General features: G+C 40.9%; 1 protein-coding gene across 16 annotated transcripts in view; it reads left to right on the top strand.

Moving 5' to 3' along the window:
• The window catches only part of frmd4a (FERM domain containing 4A), a 485,341-nt gene that overhangs the window by 294,802 nt on the left and 163,009 nt on the right, over nucleotides 1-27,530 (top strand). For 10 of the 16 annotated variants that reach the window (XM_062983558.1, XM_008111470.3, XM_008111469.3 and 7 more), the window contains one exon: nucleotides 25,695-25,760. In XM_062983558.1, coding sequence (XP_062839628.1) covers nucleotides 25,695-25,760 — 66 coding nt within the window. Of the gene's footprint in view, nucleotides 1-1,029; nucleotides 1,135-2,946; nucleotides 3,211-17,642; nucleotides 17,729-25,694; nucleotides 25,761-27,530 lie in introns of those variants that run through there. The other 6 variants (XM_008111467.3, XM_003221450.4, XM_062983560.1 and 3 more) reach the window with 5 other exon arrangements.

Here is a 27,530-nt window from a genome sequence, read left to right as displayed (position 1 = left end):
GTTCATCATAATATTTATTTCAAATATGATGGCTGGAAGCAGGGAATACTATACAGGAACATTAGAGTTCACTAAGGAATGACTTGAAAATAATCTTTGGTGACAGCAGTTAGCACAGAGACATGTTCAGAAAAAAGTGTGAGTTCTGAATACACATATGAATGAAATGTTTCTCTCTTGGCAGTGGCTTCAAAAATAGTATTATTGCATGTGTATCTTATACTTCTTCCAATGGATTAGGAGCAGAGTGCATGGCGTATCCAGATAATCTAGCTACCACAATCGAAACTAAAAAAGTTGGGAAAAAACAATTTCAAAGTCCTGTCCTTCTCTTTAGCATCCACACATATAGGGACTAAAATCACAACTCACAAAGCTTGTTATTTTAATCCCAATCTGTGTGGATACTCATCTGGTTAAATAAAAAGGCAGGGCTTAGAAAATAGCATTCTGCTATCCTCTAATGCAGAGTTATGCCAGGTTTTTCCCATCCCTCCTTAGCAGAGTTTCTAACAGCAATAATAATAATAACAACTTTATTTTTGTATCCCACCTCCATCTCACTGAAGGGACTCGGGGCAGCTCACATGGGGACAAGCCCAACAACACAAGCTAAAACACAGAACAATCAATTAAAAACGTTATAACTACATAAAACAATAAAACACATCAACAGAATTAAAACCAGGACAGTAATAATAACTAAACATTCAGAGGGTAAAATTGTATAGAACTCTGAATAGCGCTCCTAGGAGGTATAGGGCGATCAAAAATAGGGGCGGAGGAGCAATCTCAGTAAACACTAAGCCCTTTATATTTCTTCCATATAAATGAATGATTCCCATTCAGGGAAGGAAAGTTTCAACCATTTTGTTCTCTTGGCCAGGTGAAGAACAGTAGAACACAGATGTTTGATGGCATTCAGGATTCATCAGCTTGTATGACCTAATTAGAAAGACCTGGGCTTCCTCTTAGCCTGTCTTATTTCCAAATGAGTGAGGGCCACCTGGAGGATTTTGTTTTGAGTTTTTTCAGGCGTGGAGGGTGGGAGTTTGTCTTGCTGGAATCTGTAGGTGTCACCCTTTTTCCATTAAGATTTTTCATGGACTTAACACAGTTTCTTCCTGCTGCTAAGTAAGTTCAAGTCGTACCTTTGATCTTGATGTACCTGTTCTTGTTGTTGTGCCTTCAAGTCATTTCCAACTTATGATGGCCCTAAGGCAGGCCTGTCACAAGGTTGACTTGACAGAATCTATTGAAAGGGGATTTACCCTAGCTTTTCTCTGAGGCTGAGAAACTTGCCTACAGTCACCCAGTGGGTTTCCATGGCCAAGCAGGGATTCAAACCCTGTTCTTCCAGTGTTGTTGTCCAACACTCAAATTACTTCACTTGCTTTGCACAAATGAAATAGGAAAGATTGACAAGTTTTTTTCCTCTTACTGCTCCATTCAATATTCTTGCTGATGTTGTTGCTATACTGTTTGTTTGGGAATTGTTAGTTTTTATTGGAGAGTCAGCATGGGGTGGTAGTTTGAGTGTTTGTTCAGACAGGGTTTGCTGGAATATGTGGATTTTCCCCTTTATCCATTCACATTTTTCACAGGGCCCTTCCACACAGACATATAATCCAGAATATCAAGGCAGAAAATCCTACAATATCTGCTTTGAACTGGGATATCTGAGTCCACACTGTCTTTTATTCCAGTGCAAAGCGGATAATGTGGGATTTTATTCAGCTGTGTGGAGGGGGCCACAGGCTCAATCAATCATGATGATAACTCTTTCAGAAGTGAATTTCCCTTCCGAGAACCCTGTTCTTAATTGTAGTCATTTCTAAGGCTCCTTCCACACAGCTGTATAAAATCCACATTGAACTGGATTATATGGCAGTGTGAACTCAGGGGCTCCTTGTTGGTAAAGGTTGGTAAGGTAAAGGTTTTTCCCTGACGTTAAGTCCAGTCATGTCTGACTCTGGGGTGTGGTGCTCATCTCCATTTCTAAGCCGAAGAGCCGGCATTGTCCATAGACATCTCCAAGGTCATGTGGCCGGCATGATTGCATAGAGCGCCGTTACCTTCCCGCCGGAGCAGTACCTATTGATCTACTCACATTGGCATGTTTTCGAACTGCTAGGTTAGCAGAAGCTGGAGCTAACAGCGGCCGCTCCCGCCGCTCCCGGGGTTTGAACCTGGGACCTTTTGGTCTGCAAGTTCAGCAGCTCAGTGCTTTAACACACTTCGCCACCTGGGCTCCTTAAAGCCTTTGATTTGTAAAAGGAGTGAATTTCAGGAGTGAATTTCTCTTCCAAGAGCCCCATTCATAACTGTGAGTCATTTGTAAGCCAGGTGTTTGTAACTCAAGGACTGCCTGTACTGACTGACAAATCATCAAGGACCAGCTTACTGGTTGCTGCTGGACATAAGGAAGAGTGGTGGCTTTTCCAGCACATCCAGAGAAGCATTTGTTTCCTAGAAGGATCACTCTTCCAAAGGACAGAGGTAGATTGCTCTCACTTCCCGTTCTGAGCTAGGAGTCGTTTGTAAGAGGGATGTTTGTAACTCGGGGACTGCCTGTGGGCGGCGGAGAAAGGGAAATGCCTCTTCTCCGCCCAGCTGTGGCCAGATGTGCGCTTCTTCCCGCCGAAGCGTTTTGCCCAGGGTTTCCCCCTTGCCTTCTGATCCAGGCACGCCTCCCTCCTCCTCGACCTCCTGGAACATGTGTGTTGTGTCTGCAGCGGAGCCTTGACAAATCAACGCCTCTCGGGGAGAAGGAGGCGAAGGGAGGGCGCCTGGGCAGCCCAAGAAAGGGAGGGAGAAAAGGAGGGAGGGGGCCTGCCCTGGAGGAGGAGGAGGAGGATGTGGAGCCTCGCCAGTGTCGCCGGGAGGGACCGTTAGTCGAGATGTGGTAGCAGCTCCTTGCAAAGGGAGGGAGGGAGGAAGAGGAGGGGAAGAGGAGGAGGAGGAGGAGGAGGAGGAGGAGGAGGAGAAGCAGCAGCAACCCAGCGCCAGAGAAAGGGCTGTGCCTGAATGCTAGCAAACCACAGAGAGGAAGGAGCCCATAGAAATGGATGCTGCTACTTCTGCTGTTGCCTTCTCTTAGGCCAAAAAGGCCTGCTTCTCCTGGATTTCATGGGATGCTTTTTTGCCTGGGCTTGAACGCTGAATTGCTGCTGCTGTTGCTGCTGCTCCGGCTGAGCTGGAAGGAGAAAGGTAAAACGCGTGCCTTTGTCTCAGCCCTCGGCTGGTTTATGATGTCAGCCCTTTCTTTGCTAGAAAGCACATGAAAACAGTGGTTTCAGTGGATCTTCTCGTTTCATTTTCATCGTGTGGGGGTTTGGGGAGGGGGTTGTAATTGGGAAAGGGCGGCGGCGGGGAGGGGGGGTTTGGGTGTGTTTGGGAGGAGGAAGTGCTTCCATTCGGAACAAGCCATGATGTGATGGTGCCTGTTCTTCAGCTCTGCTAGGCTGTTTTGCACGCCAGGTCCCTTCTACACTCCCATATAATGCAGATTATCAGAGCAGGCCCCTTCTACACTGCAATATAATACAGATCATCAAATCAGATAGTTCACATTATCTGCTTTGAACTGGATTATATGAATCTACACTGCCAGATGGTCCAGTTCAAAGCAGATCATCTGGATTTTATATAGCAGTGGAGAAGGGTCCCCAGATATCTTGGGTGCATTTTTTGCATGGCTTGGGACTTCCAAAAGGGTGAATGTTGTCTATCCCCCCCCCCCCCCCATCCAGACAATATTCTTGTCTCCTGTGCTGCCACATGGAAGTTGTTCTCCATCCAGTCAGTCATGCCTTAGAATCATAGAATAACAGAGCTGGAAGAGACCTCATGGGCCATCCAGTCCAACCCCCTGCCAAGAAGCAGGAAATCGCATTCAAAGCACCCCTGACAGATGGCCATCCAGCCTCTGCTTAAAAGCCTCCAAAGAAGGAGCCTCCACCACAGTCTGGGGCAGAGAGTTCCACTGCCGAACAGCCCTCACAGTGAGGAAGTTCTTCCTGATGTTCAGGTGGAATCTCCTTTCCTGTAGTTTAAAGCCATTGTTCCGCGTCCTAGTCTCCAGAGCAGCAGAAAACAAGCCTGCTCCATCCTCCCTATGACTTCCCCTCACATATTTATACATGGCCATCATGTCTCTTCTCAGCCTTCTCTTCTGCAGGCTAAACATGCCTAGCTCTTTAAGCCGCTCCTCATAGGGCTTGTTCTCTAGACCCTTGATCATTTTAGTTGCCCTCCTCTGGGCACATTCCAGCTTGTCAACATCTCCCTTCAACTGTGGTGCCCAGAATTGGACACAGTATTCCAGGTGTGGTCTGACCAAGACCTTCCCCCTTTCTTTTTCTCTTTTGCCAATCCCTGCTGCTTTCTCTCACCCATGCTTGCCACTGCATCTGCCCTCATGAGGTTGCTTGCTTTCCCAGTTGTCTTCATCTGTCCTTACTGAACCATCAATACAGAAAAGTAGTATGCAGAATTTCTATGAAAGACACAATTGTTTCTATTAATAGCCTCGGTTTGATGATACAGATGCAGGCAAGTGAGCAATTTGTCAGGACTCAACCCCTCCTCCTCCAAGAGCAGGGAATTGTAGACACCAACAAGTCCAGATGGCTGAGGCGCTTTTCTTTTTTTAAAAAAAAACCCAAACAGGAGCACATTTGTGTGAATGTATGACATTGTCTGTGCAGAGAGGTGCTTTCTGCTTTCCACTTTGCGGTTCATTGCTGTGATTTGTCAAAATCCTGATTCCTGTGAAGCCGCTGAACATGTCTGCACTCTGCCTTTGGCAGGCATCAAGAGGGGTGTAACATCATCGATTGCATCGGATTTAATTTGGATTCATGTATAGCAGCTCCCCACCCTCAAATCTGTTTCACAAACTATGCCATTTCTGGTTTATATACCAGAATGGGCTTTCCTTCTCCCTATCCCCTGACAACTAAGCTCCAGAACGGATGCTGATTTGCAGGGCTGGGTTTTGCTTCCCCCAATATTGTGGGGAATGGCATCAGGCCCAAAAGGCTGGCTGCTGCATGAATAGCTGACTTCACACTAATTCAGCACCCAGGGCTGCTGACCGTGGCAATATTGTTTATTTGTTGGCAGGAGGAGTGTGCAGTTTGTAGCTACTTGTTCTAACGTTTTCTAACTCAAGTTTGGCCACACCAGATTGTATATTCCTGTAGCAGGTCACTTCTTGTATGGCGTGGCAAATCTTATTCAGGTTACGGTTACAAAACACTTTAACCCCTTGTATCATCTGAACCAGGGGTCCCCAAACTAAGGCCCGGGGGCCGGATGCGATTTACCTGACCCCCGCCCTCAGTTTTATAATATAATATATTGTATATACATATAATATTGACAATATTATAACGTAATACAATATAACACTAATAATAATACCATATAATAATATTAATTATATATTCTATATTACATATAATATTACTAATAATATTACAGTATAGTGGTATAGTTCAATATAGTAATATATAATGCTAATATTGTGCTATGCTAATAATATAATATATTGTATGTACATATAATTTGTAAACCACTCTGAGTCCCCTTTGGGGTGAGAAGGGTGTGATACAAATGTAGTAAATAAATTCAGTAAATAATTAAATAATAAATAAATACATTTTAGACTTAGGCTCGCCCAAAGTCTGAAATGACTTGAAGGCACACAACAACAACAACAACAACAACAACCCTAATTAACTTGACTATCTCATTGGCCAGAAGCAGGACCACACTTCCCATTGAAATCCTGATAAATGTATGTTGAGTTAAAATTGTTTTTATTTTTAAATATTGTATTGTTCTTTCATTGTTCTTGTTGTTGTTGTTGTTTTTGCACTACAAATAAGACATGTGCAGTGTGCATCGGAATTTGTTTGTATTTTTTTTTTCAAATGATAATCCGGCCCCTCCACAGTCTGAAGGATTGTGGACCGGCCCTCGGATTAAAAAGTTTGAGGACCCCTGATCTGAACAGTTGCTGCTGAGTGCTCTGGCTAGTGATTTCCACAAATTTATTTTTTTTTACTGGGCAATGAAATTGTACTAATGTTGACCTCAAACTTTCAAGAACAAGAGTGGGGTGGGACTTCAATTGTGAAGGCACTACAATTTAGTGCTAGAGTGTATATTATTCCCAGTGAAAGTCTCAAGTTCAACTGGTGGTGTCTTAAGTTAAAAGGAACCCCAGCTGCAAGGCTGAAGTATAAATATGGATAAAAATGTGAGGGGAAGTCATCGGGAGGAGGGAGCAAGCTTGTTTTTTGCTGCCCTGAAGACTAGGACACAGAACAATGGCTTCAAACTACAGGGACGGAGATTCCACCTGAACATTAGGAAGAACTTCTTGACTGTGAGAGCTGTTCAGCTGTGGAACTCTCTGCCCTGGACTGTGATGGAGGCTCCTTCTTTGGAGGCTTTTAAGCAGAGGCTGGATGGCCATCTGTCGGGGGTGCTTTGAATGCGATTTCCTGCTTCTTGGCAGGAGGTTGGACTAGATGGCCCATGAGGTCTCTTCCAACTCTATTATTCTATGATTCTATGGTTGCCAAAAACTAATACAGGCAGCCCAAGTTACAAAAATCTGACTTACAAACAATTCATAGTTAAGAACAGGTGTGAGACAACACAATATCAGAGACATATACCCCTAGGAAGGGAAATTCATTCCCGGAAGAGATAATGGGGGAAAAGTGTCTCCACTAAAGCTTTCTCACCAATCCTTGTTTCCGCAACAAGACTTTTTTTTTTCAAAATCCAATCATCAAAGGGACAGAAAGTGAGATGAAATCTTCTGAACAGGGGCACAGACAGCAAAACGGAACATCACAGGGATGTTAACTCTTCCCTATGCTATCCAGTACATACATACATACATATTTCACTGGAGTTACACTTAAAAATGAACACATTCTGACTTACATACAAATTCAACTTAAGAACAAACCTACAGAACCTATCTTATTCATAACTTGGAGACTGCATGTAGTGTATTTCTTTAATTCTGAGATGCACTTTTTCCTTTATAAACATGTCTAAAATGGGGTGCATCTTGAATCGCAGGTGTATCTTTTGTGTTTTTGGTGGTGGTGCTGAGATTGATGGTATCTTACAATTGAACAAATACAGTACTTACAACCTTGAAGATGGAGGGGAGAATCCCCTTATTACAACTTCTTCCATATTGACATCCTCAGATGTGTTGGGATAATTGTTTTATTGCTTTGTTACTGTTATTTGTTTGTTTTATCGGGCCAGGCCCCATGTAAGCCGCCCCGAGTCCCTTCGGGGAGATGGGGCGGGGTATAAAAATAAAGTTGTTGTTGTTATTATTATTATTATTATTATTATTATTGGTTTGGAACCTTCATCATTTCCAGCCATCCTAACATTGGTGATGGGGTGTGTCATCAAACTCATAGGAAGTACAGTATGTCAGAGAGGCTGCCCTAATTTTAAAAAGAGTATACCTAACTGGGCAGGTGGAATATTGATGATTTATTTGAAATGAGGCCTTGAAAAGCCATAGTGAATCAGTTTTCAGGGAATCTTAGCCAGACACTTGGACAAGAGAGATTAACACTGTCAACAACACTTCAGTATTTGTCAGACATCTGATGTCAAAGATTCAATTGTAGTAGGTCATAGCATTCTGAGACAAGGAACTAGATAACTCTGGAGACACACTTGAAACAAAAATTAAATCTTGTAGCTTTGTAATTGTTTATCACAGAAGATTATATTAGGTATGGAGTCACACCACTGATGGGAGCTCTTAGAATCACAGAATCACAGAATAGTAGAGTTGGAAGAGACCTCATGGGCCATCCAGTCCAACTCCCTGCTAAGAAGCAGGAAATCGCATTCAAAGCACCCCCGACAGATGGCCATCCAGCCTCTGTTTAAAAGCCTCCAAAGAAGGAGCCTCCACCACAGCCCATGGGAGAGAGTTCCACTGTCGAACAGCCCTCACAGTGAGGAAGTTCTTCCTGATGTTCAGGTGGAATCTCCTTTCCTGTAGTTTGAAGCCATTGTTCCGTGTCCTAGTCTGCAGGGCCGCAGAAAACAAGCTTGCTCCCTCCTTCCTATGACTTCCCTTCACGTATTTGTACATGGCTATCATGTCTCCTCTCAGCCTTCTCTTCTGCAGGCTAAACATGCCCAGCTCTTTAAGCCGCTCCTCATAGGGCTTGTTCTCCAGACCCTTAATCATTTTAGTCGCCCTACTCTGGACGCTTTCCAGCTTGTCAACATCTCCCTTCAACTGCAGTGCCCAAAATTGGACACAGTATTCCAGGTGTGGTCTGACCAAGGCAGAATAGAGGGGGAGCATGACTTCCCTGGATCTAGATGCTATTCCCCTATTGATGCAGGCCAGAATCCCGTTGGCTTTTTTAGCTGCCGCATCACATTGTTGGCTCATGTTTAACTTGTTGTCCACGACAACTCCAAGGTCTTTTTCGCACACACTGCTGTCAAGCCAGGCGTCCCCCATTCTGTATCTTTGCATTCCATTTTTTTTGCCGAAGTGAAGTATCTTGCATTTGTCCCTGTTGAACTTCATTTTGTTAGTTTCGGCCCATCTCTCTAGTCTGTCAAGATCGTTTTGAATTCTGCTCCTGTCTTAGGAAGTTTCATGCTGTAGACTTAGAAATTATAAGGTTAAATAATGAATTGTTCATAAGCCAGGTTACCTGATATTATGTGGCATTTGTTTGCAAAGCTCTTTATATGGCAGTGTGTTGTACTTTTAACTTACGAATTCTGAGGTTTTTCAAATCGTTGTCATGGGAAACTAAGTTTCTTTCTCAAGCAGTTCTACTCACAGTGGCGGTCTTTTGATCCACCAAGCATAAGTTGCCAATTCATGTTGAGCTTCCTGGAAAAATGAAATACTAGTAGCCAATGGGCAATAATATATGTCCCTGGCACATTGGGAAGAAATAACTGCCAAGGTAGCTTTGTAGACATGGTTGCCATTTTTCTATAGTATATTAGAGGCTATTATATCAGTGTTTCTTCAAACCTCTGGAAAGTTGCTTTGTTTGTTACCATAGGTTTCTTACCATTCAATATAACGCCTTGCACATTGGAAATATGAAATCTCTGCTTCATATGCTAGGCTCCAAGCTGCCTGAAAGAGTAAGATTCTCAGTTCTAACATGTTTTCACTAAACACAGTAGTTGGGAATGAGCTACTCAGCAGAGACATTTTTCACCACCTATTCTTGCCAGCTAAGTAAAGAGTAAATTGTTAAGGAATGAGCTGCAAGAAAGAGTAAATTGTTAAGGAATGACAAAGCTTGTCCTAGATTGCATCACATAAGCTTCCAAGTGAAGGATAGTACTCCATGTCTTCATTCTCCTTCATGGTGCCAGTGTGGGATATCTTCTCATAAGTAAAGTTAAAGGTTTCTTCTTGACATTAATTCTAGTTGTGTCTGACTCTGGGGGGTGATGCAGCGGGTTAAACCACTGAGCTGTAAAACTCGCTGACCGAAAGGTCAGTGATTCAAATCCGGGGAGTGGGGTGAACTCCTGCTGTTAGCCCCAGCTTCTGCCAACCTAGCAGTTCAAAAACATGCAAATGTGAGTAGATCAACAGATACCACTCCGGCGGGAAGGTAACGGTGCTCCAAGCAGTCATGCCAGCCATATGACCTTGGAGGCGTCTACAAATAACGTTGTCTCTTCAGTTTAGAAATGGAGATGAGCACTGCTTCCAGAGTCTCATAAGTAGGAAGATAATATACCAGTGATAGTCACCAATCTTTCTTTTTGGGGCAAGGTTATAGGATGCAGTGGCCTCCCAACTCCAGTTGGTTCTGATGCACCGCCCAGTAGTTTTTGATATATCAACCATAGAGTCCTTTTGGGCTGCCCCTCTGGGATGCTATTTGAAAATATAGTTTTGCTGTGGGTCCAGTTTTTCTAGGAGAGGCTAACTCTGAAGGTGGTATTGGGAGATTCCTATTTGACACCCTCACCATTATCTTGTGAGGACCTTTAGTTCTGTTTTCCACACTGTTCAACAGCAACATGAAATGACTGGGTGAGATTGTCCAGGGTTTGAGAGTTGGTTCTACCAATATGTCAGTGATATTCCATGATATCTTTCTTTTTCCACCTCATTCCAGGGAAGCGGTGTCAATACTAAACCAGTGTAATACACAGGAGCAGATATGTTGAAAGTTAGGATGTTTTCCCACCAGCACTATAGAATGGAGGATATCATCTGCCAATTCTCCAAGTTGGTCCTGCCTTCATTCTATAATGCTGGAGGGAAAACATCCATAATCCACACAAAACAGAGATGTAAAGGCACATAAGAGCTAAGGGCATCAAGATGGGCTAGATGGAGTTACACTTCTTTTGAAATAATCAGTTTAATGGCTTAGATGTACTTCTACTCTCAGCCCAGAGTTTGGACAGACAGATTTTGGCAGTTGTCAAGAGTGCACAGATAGAAGGTATAGTTTTGTATATATGTCAGCTGCACACATTTCTAGAGATATCAGCTCTGCTGTGGTGACAATGCCTTGGTTACATGCGTTTACTGTGGCTTGCTCTTTATAGAACAGTCTTTGGAAATTGTTCTGAAACTTCCTTGGTCATATGCATGGTTCCTAGGTCCAGATAATCTGAAAGACCATATATTCTTATACGATTCCTAACTTAAAATCCTTGAAGAGAGCACTTTGTCTCATCACCATCATTGTCACCATGAGGACATGTGAAAGGACATTTTTGGTTGCTGTTTTCAGACTGTGGAGTTCCCTCTCATGAAAAGCTAGGCTAGCCCCTTCTCTCCTTCCACTGGCAAGAAAACACCTTTATATATAAACAGACATTGTGCAGAAGGATCTTGAAATAGTTTTAGAGCACGGAGCATACTTCCTTTGTTTTTTATGATGTTTGTGTAAAGCAATGATAGTAATCTTAGAAGAGGTATTCCCAGGAGTGTGCCTTGGGGAAGAATGCCTTTTTTTAAGATGGTGCTTCCCATCTCCCAATTTTTACAAGTGGGTTGGATTAAAATTCTGTTTTAAAAATTCTGCTGTTTGATTAATTAGGGAGATATGCTTCATTAGCTTAAAGTTTTGAATCGATTAAATATTGCAGTTTCTCCTTTTTCATTTATTGAACTTTCCTGGTTGAGGAATGAGGCTGAGGACAGGTTAGCAAAAAGAAACACAATGATTTTTGCTGGGTTTTAATTTGGTACATTATTTTTCTGTGGTCATAATAAGTGCCTAAAAGATGATCCAGTGGTAACTTAGATATCTTGAGCAGATATTTGGATCACAAGACATGAGCTACAGAACTAGTGGGCTTAAAAAGCCACAGATGAAGGGGAACATAGTGGGGAAAGCATGCCTAAATCCCATTGATATCAATGGAACCTGGAATTACCTTAGAGTTGTTATTCAGAAAGTAGGAAAGATTAGTCTTTAGCTGACTAAAATTAAGAAGGCCTCCTTCAGGGAGGATGGGATGCCAAGTACCTCAGTGTTGAGACTGCACCATTTCTGTTCAAAAATCCTACTTTGGAAGCCTATTTTCCAAATGTGTGCACACCTGGACACCATCTGCTGGTCTCACTTTCAAGCCAAGAATAGCTGTGGTTATTTGGTCTATGACTTCTGCCTCAAGCAATGGATGGATTCATGTGGCCTTTTAGATGTATTTGGAATATAAGTCCCAGTAACTCTTGGTAATATAGCCAGTAGTGGAGGATGATGGGCACTGCAGTCTGACAACATATGTGGGACTGAATGATTGAAGAGATTGATACAGATGGCAATCTATCATAGAATCAGAGAATTGGAAGAGACCTCATGGGCCATCCAGTCCAACCCCCTGCCAAGAAGCAGGAAAATCACATTCAAAGCACCCCCGACAGATGGCCATCCAGCCTCTTCTTAAAAGCCTCCAAAGAAGGAGCCTCCATCACACTCCGGGGCAGAGAGTTCCCGTGCTAAACAGCTCTCACAGTGAGGAAGTTATTCCTAATGTTCAGGTGGGATCTCCTTTCCTGTAATTTGAAGCCGTTGTTCCGTGTCCTAGTCTTTAGGGCTCCTTATGACTTCCCCTCACATATTTATACATGGCCATCATATCTCCTCTCAGCCTTCTCTTCTGCAAGCTAAACATGCCCAGCTCTTTAAGCCACTCCTCATAGGGCTTGTTTCTCCAGGCCCTTGATCATTTTAGTCTCATCATTGATCCTGTAAGCGTTGATGTGTGGGATTGAATAGGCACTTATTAAATTGACTTTAAAACAGTTCCATTATTTCCCATTGTTGCCTGACCATGTGCATATATTACTTTCATAAGATCTGTGAGTCTAATTTCTAAAATGAGAAGTGCAGACACAGTTATAATAGCAGAAGCATTTGAATTTTTAAAATTATAGCTTAAAATAATATCAATCTATCCAAAATGTATGTAGAGCAACTAATTGTATGTATTGTATTGGCCAAAGTGCAGTTGTAGTCCACATATAGCCCTTGGGATTCTAAAGCTTCCCAGTAGTCCTAAAAATGCACACACTTACATATATCCCCTGTATTCAATGTGTCAGGAAGGCATCAGTGCAGTTGCTACTGAAAGAAGTGTCCCATACAATATCATTTCTCAAGAAGTCAAAGAATCTGACTCAAAATAGTTTTATCTCTGATAGTTACAAGCAACACACAGCCAAGCAATTCCAACAATAGACTGTAAAACCCTGAAATAAATGTAAACATAGTAAATAATTCTGTTATGAAAAAATTGCTCTTCCATTCCTCTGCACATGCAAATTGTAATTCTGTTACTCAAGTTAGGTTGAAAGGAATCTGAATCTGTGTTCTCTTTGGAAATAGCAGCTTTATTCCTTTCCATTTCTCTCACTGACTAAATTGGGATGGACATTTTGGAGCTCTGCAAATATTGTTGAACTGAAGCACTAGCCAGCATAGACAACAGCTGCAGTTGCAGTTGAGCAACATCTGGAGGGCCATGTGCCTCCTTTGTTGTTGTTTGCCTTCAAATCATTTCTGACTTATGGTGACCTTGATATGAACCTATCATGGAGGGGTTTTTTTTAAGTGATCTTTGTTTGCAGAGGGATTTCTTTTGCCTTCCTCTAAGGCTCAAGAGTGTGCGACTTGCCCAGGGTCACACAATGGGTTTCCATGACTGAGCAGTGATCTGAATCCAACAGTCCAATGCTCAAACCACCTCATGGCATTGGTTCCCTTGTTCAAAATCAGAACATAAGCGAAAACACTTCTTTTACAACTCTCCAAAGACTGGATTAAAGCCGTTAGTCTCCAGAGGCTACAAATGGAGATTATAAAGTGAATTTGTTGTCATCTGTGTCATTATGCTAAGAAGTACTTTTCAATCCTGCGAGGATAGTTTTCACTTAACTCTGCCCCATGTGGACCTCTGTAAAAGGAAGCTATTTGGTTGTTGTGTGTTTTCCAAGCTGTATGGCCATGTTCTAGAAGCCATTGTTTGTAGACTGTTCCGTGCTCATGCCTGGAGATTCTTGGCTATGCTTCCCATCTTGGCTATGCTTCCCATTCTGTTTCCTTCCTTGTTTGCTTCTATCCCATCCTACACTGGTTTTTAACCATCTTCCTAAAGCTGTTGTCTGCCTGAATCTTGCCTTATTAGACCTGTCTGTTCTCCTCCCTAAGGATATGTGTTGGCTCCCCTAGTCCTGATCAGTCCCATTCCAAATTCCAAGCCCTTGATCAAAATATATTGCTGAAAAGATGACAACCATTTTTCTCATTTTCCCCATGCCATTTTCTTGTTCGCTTTATGTTTGAAGACTAGATATAATCTATCTGACTGTGACTGAAATCAGGGAAGACATAGGTAAAGACCACTTGTGTACCATAAGAGAAAGTAAGGTCTGGTTATCAAATGGGGTGCCATTGTATGCCAGCAATAGGAATCATTGGACCTATGGATGTAGATGGGCTCAAATTTCCATCTTTCCTTGCCATTGTCTGCCCAGGGTGAGGCTGATGGGCTTTGCAATTGAGCAACAACTGGGCTATTGTTACGTCCTTCTACTTTACATGGTCATACTGATAATATCATGCAAACCAATGATGCTACCAGTAGGGAAACAGTAATGATTCTACGAGAAGGAAAAGATGAAGTGTTTCTGAGTTTATCGGGTCACACAACGTGAACGGCTTAGCATGGAGAAAAATGGGAATGGTGTGCTGAAATGCAGGAACATGCTCTGCAGGTTTCTGCAACAGCTTCTAATCTAAGTTATGTTTTCTCCGTATCGGCAGTGCCTTTTGCAATCAATTCACTACCCTGTTTTGCCATTATATTTAGTTACGTTGAACCCCCATCTCATAATATATTGAAGGAATAAATAAATATGTTTTTTTTAAAAGGTTCACACATGCACATTTAAAATATTTTAAATGCATACAGTTATTGTGCAAAAATAATTATGATTTTAAATCAGGGTTACTCAACTTATAGCTCTGGGGCGAAATACAGCCCAGGGTCCTCCCTTTATGACCTAAAACCTGTTAGGATCCCATCCATGTTTCTACACCGATGTAGGAGGGAGAGGGACTTTTGACTGATCTCTGAAATGACTGTTTGGCTTCTGCTAGTGGCTTTGGATCAATAGTGGTCTCTGTGGAAGTTACTGCAGGATAGGGGCAAACTTAGATCATGTGTTTATATGAGAAAGGATATACAGTAAGACCCCCTCCCAATAACTGCAAAACCCATATCTGCAGTTTCACTTACAGGTGACTGGGCGGGGGGGTGTCTCCTTTAGGAATCTGCTAGCTCCTACAAGCAATTATATGGTATGCTTCCTCCAGAGGTTACGTCAGACATAGCAAATTCCTAAAATAAGATGTCTCTCTGGGAATGTCCAAGTCCTCCAAAGCAACTGTATGGTACTCTGGAACCAAAAGTAAACTGTGTGAATTACTTTCAGACAGATCTGCCTGGGAATACATCACCCATGGATATAGGAGTTGTACTGTATGTCATGTGAACACATCAAGGGTACACATACCTGTGTGGAGCAAGTGTTATTTAATGAATAATTAATATTCCACCTTTCGTCCAGCATAGTCTGGACCTAAATCATAGAGGGCTTCATAGGCAATAGCCAGAACTGTGAACAATTTTCCAAAAAGTAACTGGTAGCTATTGCAGGAAGAGTTCTGTTTCTATATATATGAATGATATAGCACTAGAGTTTATATAGAGTTTGTGTGAGTGTGTATCTATATTTCCAGAAGTTTTTAGCACTGTTCATCTTCCAACTATCATCACTCTGCTGGGGAATTGCTAAGTTTTGAATTTTTAAGATTTTTAAAATACATTTTGAATGAAAGTAATGCAAGTTCTATTGACATTTTCTGTCAGTGTCTTAACTGGTATGCTTTGATTGTTGACATGGCCAGCATTAGAACTCAGCTTGAGCTCTTCACTACCACAATAACAATCACATAATTATCTTTTCCCTCCTCTTCTTATGACAAATGTTGTTGGCAGTAACAAGAACAGCTTTCCTATCCTCAGAGTTTCAGCATTCCTTGTGAAAAGGTTTTCCCATTCATTTACATTTCCCTTGCTGACATCACTAGGTAATCCGATGCGGAAGGCTGTGTCGAACTGCAGCAGCATCCCATTCACTCTGTGATATTCGGTTGGGAATGGCCACCCACACACTCATCTAAGAAGAGAGACGTATTAGGTGGCCCTTTCCCCCCAGCAGAAGCAGGGCCAGGATATCCAAAGAGGATGAAAGAAAATGAATATCGTGCACAGAGTGTTTGTTTTTAGGGAGAGGGGTCTCAAATATATCTCAAATAATCCCTCCTTTCTAACTGACGATAAACACTGAAGAATATTTGGCACAACAGTATCCAGAGTACTTGAAATATTTAGCAGTTATTTACCCAGGAGCTTCTGTCAGACAGTGAAAAATAGAAATCCAGACCTGATGTTTTCAGTGTGTATTTACAAAGACCATAGAAGCTATACAAAACTGCCGTGACAAGCAAAGAGACCTCAGATTCAGCACAAAATCCAGCACTCAGAAACCTTCATGGCAGCATTTTCAATTGGTTTTCCTAAATCTGCAAAGCAAACAACAGATTCATCCTACAGCATCAGCATGTGCCTGTCCTTTAAAATGTAACTGAGCACAAACATCTTTTCATGTCCTGCCATGTTTGTCTACTGAAACTGGTTTGAAATGGTAGCAGTGGGGCTCGGGACAGATACACAATGAAGATCTGTTAACCTGTATCTACAGTAAATATTTAAGTATCAGTAGGTCTCCTTCTTTCCACCTTTCCAAATATTTAAAGCCTGTCACTCCCTACAATGTCCTTTTTCTGTGTTTTTAGGATCTGCTGCTTGTAGCGGGGGGGGGGGGGGGGAACCCCACTACTCCTGTAATTTGGGGATTTTAAAAATTTGGTTGCAAACAAGGTCAAATATATGCATTAGACATGATGGTTGCGGAATCAGCTTGCTGTTTTTTAAAGATACAATTCAAAAACACAATAATATAACAATGCAGGAAATAATCAGAAACAGGAAAATAATGTGAACATTAAACATCAATTACCCAGAAGCAGCCCAGGATTTTCCAGCAAATGTTTTTTATCTCTAAATTACTAAAACTCTGTAAAGAATACTCTGAAGCTTTAGGCCTGATCCTTTGGAGAAACAGCATCCAACTAGGACATGTTTAATGACTATTTTGAAGTCAACGCCATCCACACCATTCTCTTACCTAGTCTGGGTTGTGGTTGATGAGTTCCCCGGGGCTAGTGTATAAAAACACTCAGCAAAAGAGGAGCCTTTAAATCTTCCCATCTAAAGTAATGATTCCTGAAACTGTAATCCATCAAAAAGGACTGAGTGCAGCAGAAATCTTCAAGGAAATGCAGAGTTTATTCGGGAATTTAAAAATTGTGAGGCTTTGAATGTTTCTAAATGCAGATTTGAGCCTCAGATCCTTGAGTAAAATGTGTGTATCTGCAACAGTGCTTAAGAAGGCTTTTTTTTCAGCCTAGACAGGATTCTAGTATTAGAAGCATATAAGGTGCCACCTTCCAGGAATAAGGGTCAGAGCTAAGGATCCTGGCTGAGTACAAGCAACATTTGTGTAGCTACGTGTTCTTCCTACCATTTTCTGATCATTTTCCCTTCAAAGCATGGGTATTTTAAAAACAATTAATGCACTTGTTTTCATAGGATTATGTTCCACTGTAACAGCTACCTAGGCTACAAAACCTATCAGTTCTGTCCAACAGCTTAAATACCTTTTTATCTCATATCACTGACACGGAATAAAAGTAGTGATTGGAAATAGAATTTCTGTAGACCTCCTTGAACCCCGTTCATATTCCTGGATACTACTATGATGATATTAATCTATGTAGTATCACCCACTCAAATTTGCTTTCTTGAAGTATGAGGTTTGGCTTACTCTCTATAGAGTTTTCTTTTGTTTGTTTAAAACTGTTTATCCTCTACCAAGTAAACATTTGTGGCTAGGATACTTTCTTTACTCTTGCTTTCTGTTTGTGATGCAGGGCTTCAGAACCCTTGTAGACAGGAAGCAATGTCTTACCGCTGCCACCCACTTACAGACATTTCATTTCGCCACATCAACCACAAGGTGATAATATCAATAGCAGCCTTTACTCTATCTGTGAGAGAAAGAGGTAGAGAGAGAGCAAGAGAGAGAATAAGCACATATTTGAGAGAGATTTTGCTGAGGCCAGGGAAGATGGCATTTGAATTAAGCTCTGATTTCTGATATACCCACTACAAATTAAGCAGCTGGCAGAAATGTTAGCATAGTTCAGTAAATTGTTTTGCAACTGACTACCTCTGTTGATGGCTTAGTGTTTACAATGGAACACACACATTAATCATTTTATGTGTAATACCACGCAGGGAACCTTTAACTGCTGTATATTTTTAATACTTTTTTGTCCTTAACCAATAAATATGTTAAATGGCATTGACCAAATTACTGATAAATGGGCCTTTGACTACATAGCATAATTGAAACAACATGGTTTTCTCTGGAGGCTATGAGAGTTAGTCACCCTGGGGAAAGTAAGGAGCGGGAATTCCCATAATAAATAAGGAAATACATTTGTGAGGAGGCACTTGAGCACATGGCTTTGAGCATGTAGCTGGACTGGAGTTGTTGAAGATGCAGTGGCCATAGCAGTTGGGTATTCTGAGGTTGTGGTCCAAAAACGTAACTCCTCCTAGCTCTCCATGTAATTCCATATGAAAAGGCCATGGAGAGACAACTAATCTGTACATTATTTCCAGTGTCCAGTATATCTGACATGTGTCTTCATTATTGCAATCTACACTCCATCTTAGTGGAGGATGGGATCTGGGAGGACAGAAGTTCCCAAAAGTTGATTATGGTTAAATTTGCACCTTCACTCCCAAGTATTCTCATTATAACTTATAAGCATATAACTTCTCATTTTGATTAAAGTCCTTCTCTTTCATACAGTGCAACAGAAATGCATACTATTCCCCCTCCACCACCACCTTGGCGAAATCCACCTTTAGCAAAATAAAATCCAAAAACCATGGAAGGGGAATAGCATGCTTTCCTGCTACACTGTGTGAAAAAGCAGGAGTTTAACCACTGTTATTGAAGATGGCCCAAACTATGAATTTCTGGTTAAGGTATTAGGTGCAAATAAACCCTGGTATAAACTTCAACAGGTCAAAACATGATGAAATTAGTCATAATGTAGAATGTTCTGGAACAGAAGGTGTGATGGATTTATTGATTATTTATTTACAGTATTTATATTCTACCCTTCTCACCCTGAAGTGGAATCAGTGCGGATCATAATGCACACATACATGGCAAGCATTCAATGCCATATGAACATAGAGACATAGACAAAGACAGAGACGCAGAGGCAATTTAACATTTTATTTATTTATTTCCAATATTTTTATCCTGCCCTTCTCACCAGAAGGGACACAGGGCGGCGTTCTCCAGCTTCCAGCTTCCTGAGGGGATGCTCGATTCTGGCCACAGGGGGAGCAGCTGCTTCATCATCCACTGTGACATCTTGATGGATACTTCCTCATTCCAAATGGCTGCCAGACGATTTTTATGGTGTTAGTTAAATTAGCCTCCCTGCAAAGTGTTACCTAAATTCCTACTTGAAAGATGCAACTATCTTTCGGTTGCTTAGGTCAACAATGAGAAGGGGCTGTTTTTTTAATGGTCGGGTGCTCACTCCGACTGGGCTGACCTTGAACTCATGACCTCTTGGTCATAGTGATTTATTGCAGCTGGCTACTTAACCAGCTGCGCCACAGCCCAGCTCCTTACATTCACTTGTTGAGAGCCATCTAAAAGGATATATAGATATAATGCTGCAACATAGTTTATTTGTTTGTATTTAAAGTAGGATTAAGAATCATACAAACCCGAAGACGTTGATAGACTTTAGCTCACAAAATTGCTCACCTTTGTCTATGCTGGCTAGAATTGATGGGACTTTCAATGCAACATCTGGAGGGCTACATGAGTCCCACTCCCTATATAATATTCCTGAAATAAGAGTAAGGAGCTGAAAGACTTATCTTAAAATAAATGTCAAGTTCTCCTTTCTTCAAGCCAAAATCATGCAAATAGATACCGTATATTGGATCAATGGGAAGTTGGTCAGCCAATGCTTAGGTGAGCCCTGTTGATTCAGTAAGTCTATTCTATTATTAATAGATTTTTATTACATTTCTATTCATTTCATTACAAGCAACCATCTCTACCATTCAGATAGTTGTGCTACCCATTGTGCTTCCCATCTCCAGAGTCCTTCTTTTCTTTATGATTCTACTAAAACCTCATTTTTTCTGGTAGGGGTTGATTCCCATCTTCTTTCCTTAATGTTTCTTTAATAATTTTTTTCATATACTGTCAAAATTACTATTCTTCCTTAGGCCTTTTTTAACCTTTAGATTACATGTTAATTTTATTGCTAATTTCCAAATTTCTTTATATCATTCTTCTATCATAATTTCCACCTATTCTAATTAGCTTAATGATGGAATTTATTCCTATTTTTTCCCAACACAACTTCAAGACATAGAAAAAACAAACATAGAAGAAACTACATCTCTGCATTAAACGAGCTTAGTTCTTCTGCTTCTTACAGCACAGATATCAGACACTTGGAGATCACTCTGTAAGAAGAGTCTGTAGTATTAAGCTGGATGATGGAACATCTGAACTAAAAATATATATGGTTTAATCACATGTTTTAAAGCCCTAGATAATTTTTTAAGTTCCTAGGATTTTTTTTCATGTCAGGAGTGACTTCAGAAGCTGCAAGTCACTTCTGGTGTGAGAGAATTGGCCGTCTGCAAGAACTTTGTCCAGGGGGCACCAGGATGTTTTGATGTTTCTATCATCCTAGTGGTAACAATAAACAAATTATCCTGGGATAATAAACTAAGAAACAACCTTGATATGGATGTTTCTGTCCCAATTGTGGATTTTATACTATGGAGTTCAACATAGAGAATGTTACCCAAAAAAACTAGCAGGTTGGTGACATGTTGAAGTACCAAACTCTAAATATTGAGCTTTTTCCTTTCAAATGAACACGAGGCAAGTATTAAGCTGTGGGAAATTGATAGTAAGATGGCCTGGTTCACTGAACAACAAATGCATGTAATTTAAATAACTATTTGATGTAAAACAGCTCAAAACGCATTATGTGGCATAGCAACTAAAAAATGAAAGAGGGAAAAAGACGAAGATGGTCTTTTTAAAAACCAAACAAAGGCAATGGACACAAGACTGTTCAGGTCAGAGATTCTCACATTGTTGTGTTGTAAAGAGTGGTGGACTCAAGCCCAGTTCGTTCAAGTGCTTCATGTAAAATGATTCATGCATTGTTCATACATCACTTTGAAGAGCTACTTTGTACTGGAGTGGCTGAATATACCCTTTAAGAAAAGAGGTGGAATAGTAATCTCTCTGTATTACCTATTCTAAGAAATAACTACATCAGTCTGTTCTGTCTTTAACAGGAGAAAGGGGGGAAAGAAAAGAACCTAGCAGCATTTTAAAATCTAACTGATATATACTTTAGCAAAATATAGATTATTTAATTCATGTTAGAGTATAAACCAGTGTTAAAGTTGCTGCTATAACTCTTTTTTAATTCTCTGTAGTCACTGAATGTATCTGTTCCTCTGTGGAGACCCCCCAGATTAAAAGTTCCATAGGCAGAAAACTATGTAAGGAGAAAGATTCTAGCATAGTCTTTTCCCCCACATGCTATTTTTAGTCTCCGTGGACTTTGTTAGGGAGCATGCATCTTGAATGTAGCCACACTACACAAGTATAGCAGTTCCATACCACTTTAACTGGCATGGCTCCATCCTACAGAATCCTAGGATTTGGTGTTGGATGAAGGAACATAGAATTTATTGCTACAGAACCTTTGAATTACAGTGATAGAATTAGCAGAATGACAGACTCCAGGATTCCATGGTATGAAGCCATGAGAGACGAAATGGTTTTAAACCATTTTGTGAGTATGGGAGCAAATCTCACTCAAATCATTATGGTTTCCATGTACACATAACTTCCATGTACATGTGACTTCCTCATATATCTAAGGCTCCATCTACACTGTCATATAAAATCCAGATTATATGAGTCTACACTGCCATATAATCCAGTTCAAAGCAGATAATCTGGATTTTATATGGCAGTGTAAATGGGGCCTAAGAAAGCATGGGAGCGTATCATGTAATAAACATCTTTGTGGCTAATGGTTCCTGGTGTAGACATGGAAATGGGTTCTTTATGACTAATGATCAAAAATGAATGAAGAAACATCTTTTAAGTCTTAAAAAAACCAAGACTAGCAAAATATGTTGTGAGAACATAGATTTGTCATGATAAAACAACATTTTCTTTTTTGTGTGTGTATGAGACGTTTAATGAAGATGATTTCGGCCAGTATATTTGCAGTTGCTGATGGTGATTTTAAAAGCGCTCATGTACACAGAAAGAGAAAGGGCTCTTCCTTGTGTGTTCCACATCCAAAAAGCTGCCTAGTTCATATTTTGTCCTAGTGGTCCTTCAGCGACTATTTTAAATGGGATTAAGCACAGTCTACTCATTTCCTAGAATGCATTAGTGGCAAGTATTGGATCTACCTTGCTCATGTTTGAAGTTCCAGACAAGATGAATAGGTCAGATACTAAGCTGCCAAAATGGTTTGTGGAACAGTGCAAAACAATTGCCCGCTTTTCTGTTGGATGCACAGCAGAGAAATCCATTGTGTAAATATTTGGGCCAGCAATCTGTAAATGAGATTTAAAGCTTTACATTGATGTCAGAGGTAACTAGAAAACTCTTTCTTAAAGAGGCCAAGAACTGGGAGTTGCCAAGTAACTTCCTTTAAAAGGAATTTCCTTTCTGCTGGGATGAATGAATACTGTATATATGTCATTAGCCCTAGAGACCAGAGATCACAGAGATAAGGTATATCCAGCCTATAATGTCAGATGTAGAAGGAGAAATTGCCCTCTACTGATGAATGTATGTCTAATATTTTTGTGTGAATGCCTCTAGAACAGGAATGCAGAATATGTTGCCTTCCAGATGTTGTTTGATGGCAACTCCCATCACTCCTCACAATTGGGCAGAGCTGATGCAACAAGTTTCTGAGAATGACAAATCCCTCATTCCTATCACAGAAGCTTACAACCAAGGAATTGTATGATACGGGAATAAACTTCAAAATACGTTTTTTAAAAATGTGCACTTCACATATAATATTTTTGCCTAAAATTAATAAGTAAAGTATGCATTCATCATGTATTTGTTGTGCCCTCTATGTTTTAGGTGAGGAGACAACTTTTGAAGTTCTAAGACCTTCACCACCTGCCAAGGCATGCCTAAAATCATGTCAGAACTAGAGTTGTGTCCTGTAGGGTTTAGCTTGTGACAGCCAGGGCCATCAGAACAGACACAGAGCCATTGTTAGTAAGACAATTATCTAGTAAAATAGAGGTTCTTGGGGTTTTCTGAGAGTTCAGAGTTCATTGTTCCCAACTGGGGCATCTACCATTCCCAAGGGCAATGGGAGCTGTTGTCCCCAGGTTAAGTGAAGTTCATTCTTGACTATAGATGACCATGAGTTCAGGACAGTATTGCGAGGAAAAACCTAGCTCAGAGCACAACTGGGCATAGATCCTCTGAAGATGCCAGCCACAGATGTATGCAAAACATCAGGAGAAAATGCTGCTAGAACATGGTCATTCAGCCCAGAAACCACAGAACACCCCAGTGACTGTGACCGTGAAAGCCTTTGACAATATGTGAATTGTTCATTGGATTTTGTAAATATTTTAATATGATCATCAATTTCATGACTTTTTAAATCACTTGTGTAAGAGGCCTGGGTTCCCATGTTGGGAGAAAGGTGTGATTTAAATTAAATAAATATATAGTGGGCCACCCGTAATTGTCACAGTTTGATTCCAAGATCCACTGTGGATATGAAAAAATGTGAAGGATCACACTGCATATTATTAAATGGCAGCAATATGAACGTTCACACTCCAGTGTGCCTATGTTCTCTTTATTAGTATGGGGCACGCCAATCCATGGTTGCTGGAAATCATGGATCCAGATCTTACCGATCCAGAGGTCCAATTGTATATGCCATTTGAAATGCTTCTTATACAGACTGTTGAAGCCTATAGAAAATTGCTGCCAGTCAGACTGAGTTTATAGCACAGTTCATATGGTGCAATAAACTGGAACAATTTTATAGAATTAAAAACCCTGTTTTCTGTTTCCATTGCAATAAGTGAGTTTTTGACATTTTGGGGGAATGGGATAATTGGGCCTTACTGTGAGATTCCCACATGTAAACGTCACAATTTCATTGTAGGGCTTTACTTTGTATACTAGAGGACCTACATAGCTAAAGCAGTTCAGCCGTTAAGTAAACTGTGTAGCACCTACAACAACCTGGCATTCTCCTATGTGATGCGCTACAATCTCCATAACCCCCATATAGTATGAATTATTGAGATCCAAGATACTTGTAGTATGCCTGATTGGGGGAAAAGGCTGTCTGATGTCATAATAAACATGTTCCTTGCACAGAATTCTGGCTTTGATAGAGTTAATACTTTGAGACATTCTGAGGGCACCAGCACAACAGAATCATGAATGCACCCTGGCAAGTTCATGAAAGTGTCAGCTGTAGAAGCCTCTGTGTAAAAGAAAGAAAGCAGGTCACTTTTGCTTTTGTTTTGTGGAGTGGAATATGCTGACATGGGTACAACAGTTGGGTTTTGTTGTCAGTGGAACAGAGCAAGAAAGTGCTGACATTCTTTCAGGAATTCACAAGCAAACCAGGAACTTAAGGATTTGCTGTGGTACTCTTATTGTGTGACCTGCATTTTTCTAAGCGTTACAGTGGTGTCAGATAATGCAATGGCAAGTTGTCTTGCTTTGAAATAGAAGGCATGGTGCCATTTAGAAACTCCACATTGTTACAGTATTGCAAAACTGGGCAAGTAAAAGGGGAAAACCTGATGTCATCTTATTCAGACAAACATCATGAATTGTCGGCAACCTCACAAAATGAGTTTCTGATTTGTACTATCTTAGAAATGGTAGAAATAGGATGTGTCTTTCCTGTCACCATAAAGGCAAAGCAGAAGAGTAAGCAGAAAAATTTGGCTTTTGCTTCTTCCTCTCTACCACTTCCATTGCTCATGTCCATTCTTCTTCTGATCTATGGGGATAGAGAGTATATGACAGTGACATACAAAGAGGCATGGCAGTAACAGACCCAAATAGTTTTGCTGGTTGGTAGCTTGGCCTAGATGTGGGCAGATATCCAACAGTGTCAACCACTGATCCTTTGCCTCCCTGCTGTATAATTTCTTACTATCCCCACCCAAACATTCTCAAACTAATCCAAGGTTTCATCAGCATTCTTCTCCCTTGCCTCAAATAAGCCACAAAGGACAGTGATGCTTTCAGAATCGACTGAAAACTTTGCACACATTATCCAGAAAATGCACACAGTACTCATAGTAACAGAAGGTAAATGGTTGGAGCAAGGAAAACATTTATGTGCTCTGTTCATGAAGACCTAATGCTCATCAGGTTAAGAACCACAGGTTAAGAACTTTTGATAAAGCTTTCATCAAAGCTTCACAATATTAATTTTTTGGACTACACCTAGGGGAATTCTAAGAATTGTAATAATCCAAGTAGCTTTTTCCTGTGAATCCATGTATAACCTCATTTTTCTAATACAAGAACCTCTGGCCATTTCAGTATTCCCTTTTTCCTCACTGGAACAATCCCCATGCTTAGTGGAGTCAAACCAGAGGCAATTTGTGCATTCAAGAACAGCTGGCGGAATTGAGTATTTATTTTTCTCCTTCCTTATGCTGACTTGTGTGGGAGGGGGTGCTAAATAGTGAGTGGGGAATCAACTGTGACAATGTGTGGAGCAGCAAAAACTTCAGCTGGCTAGTAGCAGCTTGCAGTGTTAGTCGGGCCTGTGAATTAACCTGTCTTCTTGTTGTTTTTTTAGATGACAGAGGGCCGCCGGTGTCAAGTGCACCTCCTTGATGACAGGAAGCTGGAACTCCTTGTGCAGGTAACAAATTGCATCTGTCTGTTTTGAGGGCTCGTTGTGGCTCTAAATGTTTGTGTTCTGTTCTGTACAACTGAAGAGGTTTTTAATTTAATTAATGGAATCTCCATTAGCTGGTTTCCTTGTGGGTTTTGATCCTCTCTCATTTGACAAGCTAAGCAGGATCAGGTTGGATCAGTGTGTAGGCAGGAGGTCTCGAAAGGAAATTCCAGGATCCTGCAGGAAATGAGTGTCCTTGTGTTCCCCACCCAGCTGTCTCTATGACTTGGGTATTTGGTTGTCATTGCAGAATACCTCTTTCTGAGGAAGAATTGGAATTAAGAATCAATCTCCCACCTCTCTTTTGCAAGTCAAGGAGGAGTCAACTCCCACTGCCCTAGTTTGTTTTCAGTGCTGTTTGAAGCCTCTGCCTTTTCTTTGACCCACCCCATCTGCCTGCAATGCCAAAGCTTCGCTGTCCTAAAGCTTCCGTGTTAAGTAGCTGCCATGTACTATTTCTGAGATGAAGGGGGCTTCTCTGGGATGGGAGAAATGACCTACATATATGTAGGCTGCATGTCAGATTGAATTTATCACACAGGCGTTGAGGAGTAAGGCTTTATGATAACGATGTGAGTTTCAAGCCTATTGAGTGATTGTAGTTAAAGACACTTATAACTTGCCTTTATGGGACATTTTTACTGAAAAGGAATACTCAAATTATGTTTTTTTAAACTAAAAGGGCAATCAAAAGAGACAGGAAACTAAATTCAAGGAGGCAACTCAATTCCAATTAGTACAGACCCATTAAAATTACTGTGCTCAGTGGGTGAGTTTGCATTAAGCATTTATTCAACAAGTCCCATTCATTCAGTGAGTCTATTCCTGTTGGGATTACACTGGATTTAGACCTGGAAGAGCCGCTCTGTCTGTCTCTGAACTCCAACAGTCCAAATGTTGACAAGCAAACTGAAAAGGCCCTCACAATAAGAAGCGGTGGGGAATCAAGGTGAGTTTCTCCCTCAAACAGGAGATCTGCAGCTGTGAGACAGCCACAATAGAGTCCCTTCTCTTTTCCTGCCGCAAATAATTATAATAATAAAACTTTATTTGTAGCCCACCCTATCTCCCCGGAGGGACTCAGGGCAGTTTCCAAAATATATGGCAAACATTCAATGCCAGCAAAAAGAAACATACAAACAACATACAAAGCAGATCACATCAAACAATATAAAAACAACCTAACTTTAAAACTTAAGAACAAACTAAAGTAGCAAAGATATAACTTAAATAATTGTCACAAATGTGGTTGAGGGAGAAGGCCTTCTTGGTGGTGGCCCCTCGGCTCTGGAACACACTCCCCAGGGAGATTAGGCAAGCCCCCACACTGTCTGCCTTCCATAAGGATCTGAGGACCTGGATGTTCAAACAAGCTTTTGAGAACACCTAGTCCCTAGTTGTTCTACACAATTGTTTTGCAGTCTTGCACTACACCCCATGCTCTCATCCCATGGTTACACCTTTGCCCATTCCCTTGCCCACTGTTTACAGCCTGGCCATGTTTACAGTAGCTTACCACCAGAGAAGCCGCCGTTTTAATTGAGTTTTAAGTTGTTTTATATGTCTATTTGTTTTATTTAATTGCATTTTATATTGTGTTTTATTTTATGTTCTATTTTTAGGCACTTTTGTGCCATGTGTAAACTGCCCCAATTCCCTTTGGGAAGAAGGTGTTGGGATATAAGAATGAAGTTATTATGTTTATTAAATAACCCATACAAATAAACACATAAG

This window comes from Anolis carolinensis, chromosome 5, assembly GCF_035594765.1.
Source record: "Anolis carolinensis isolate JA03-04 chromosome 5, rAnoCar3.1.pri, whole genome shotgun sequence".
NCBI lineage: Eukaryota > Metazoa > Chordata > Lepidosauria > Squamata > Dactyloidae > Anolis > Anolis carolinensis.
This window is presented reverse-complemented; position numbering and strand designations above follow the sequence as displayed.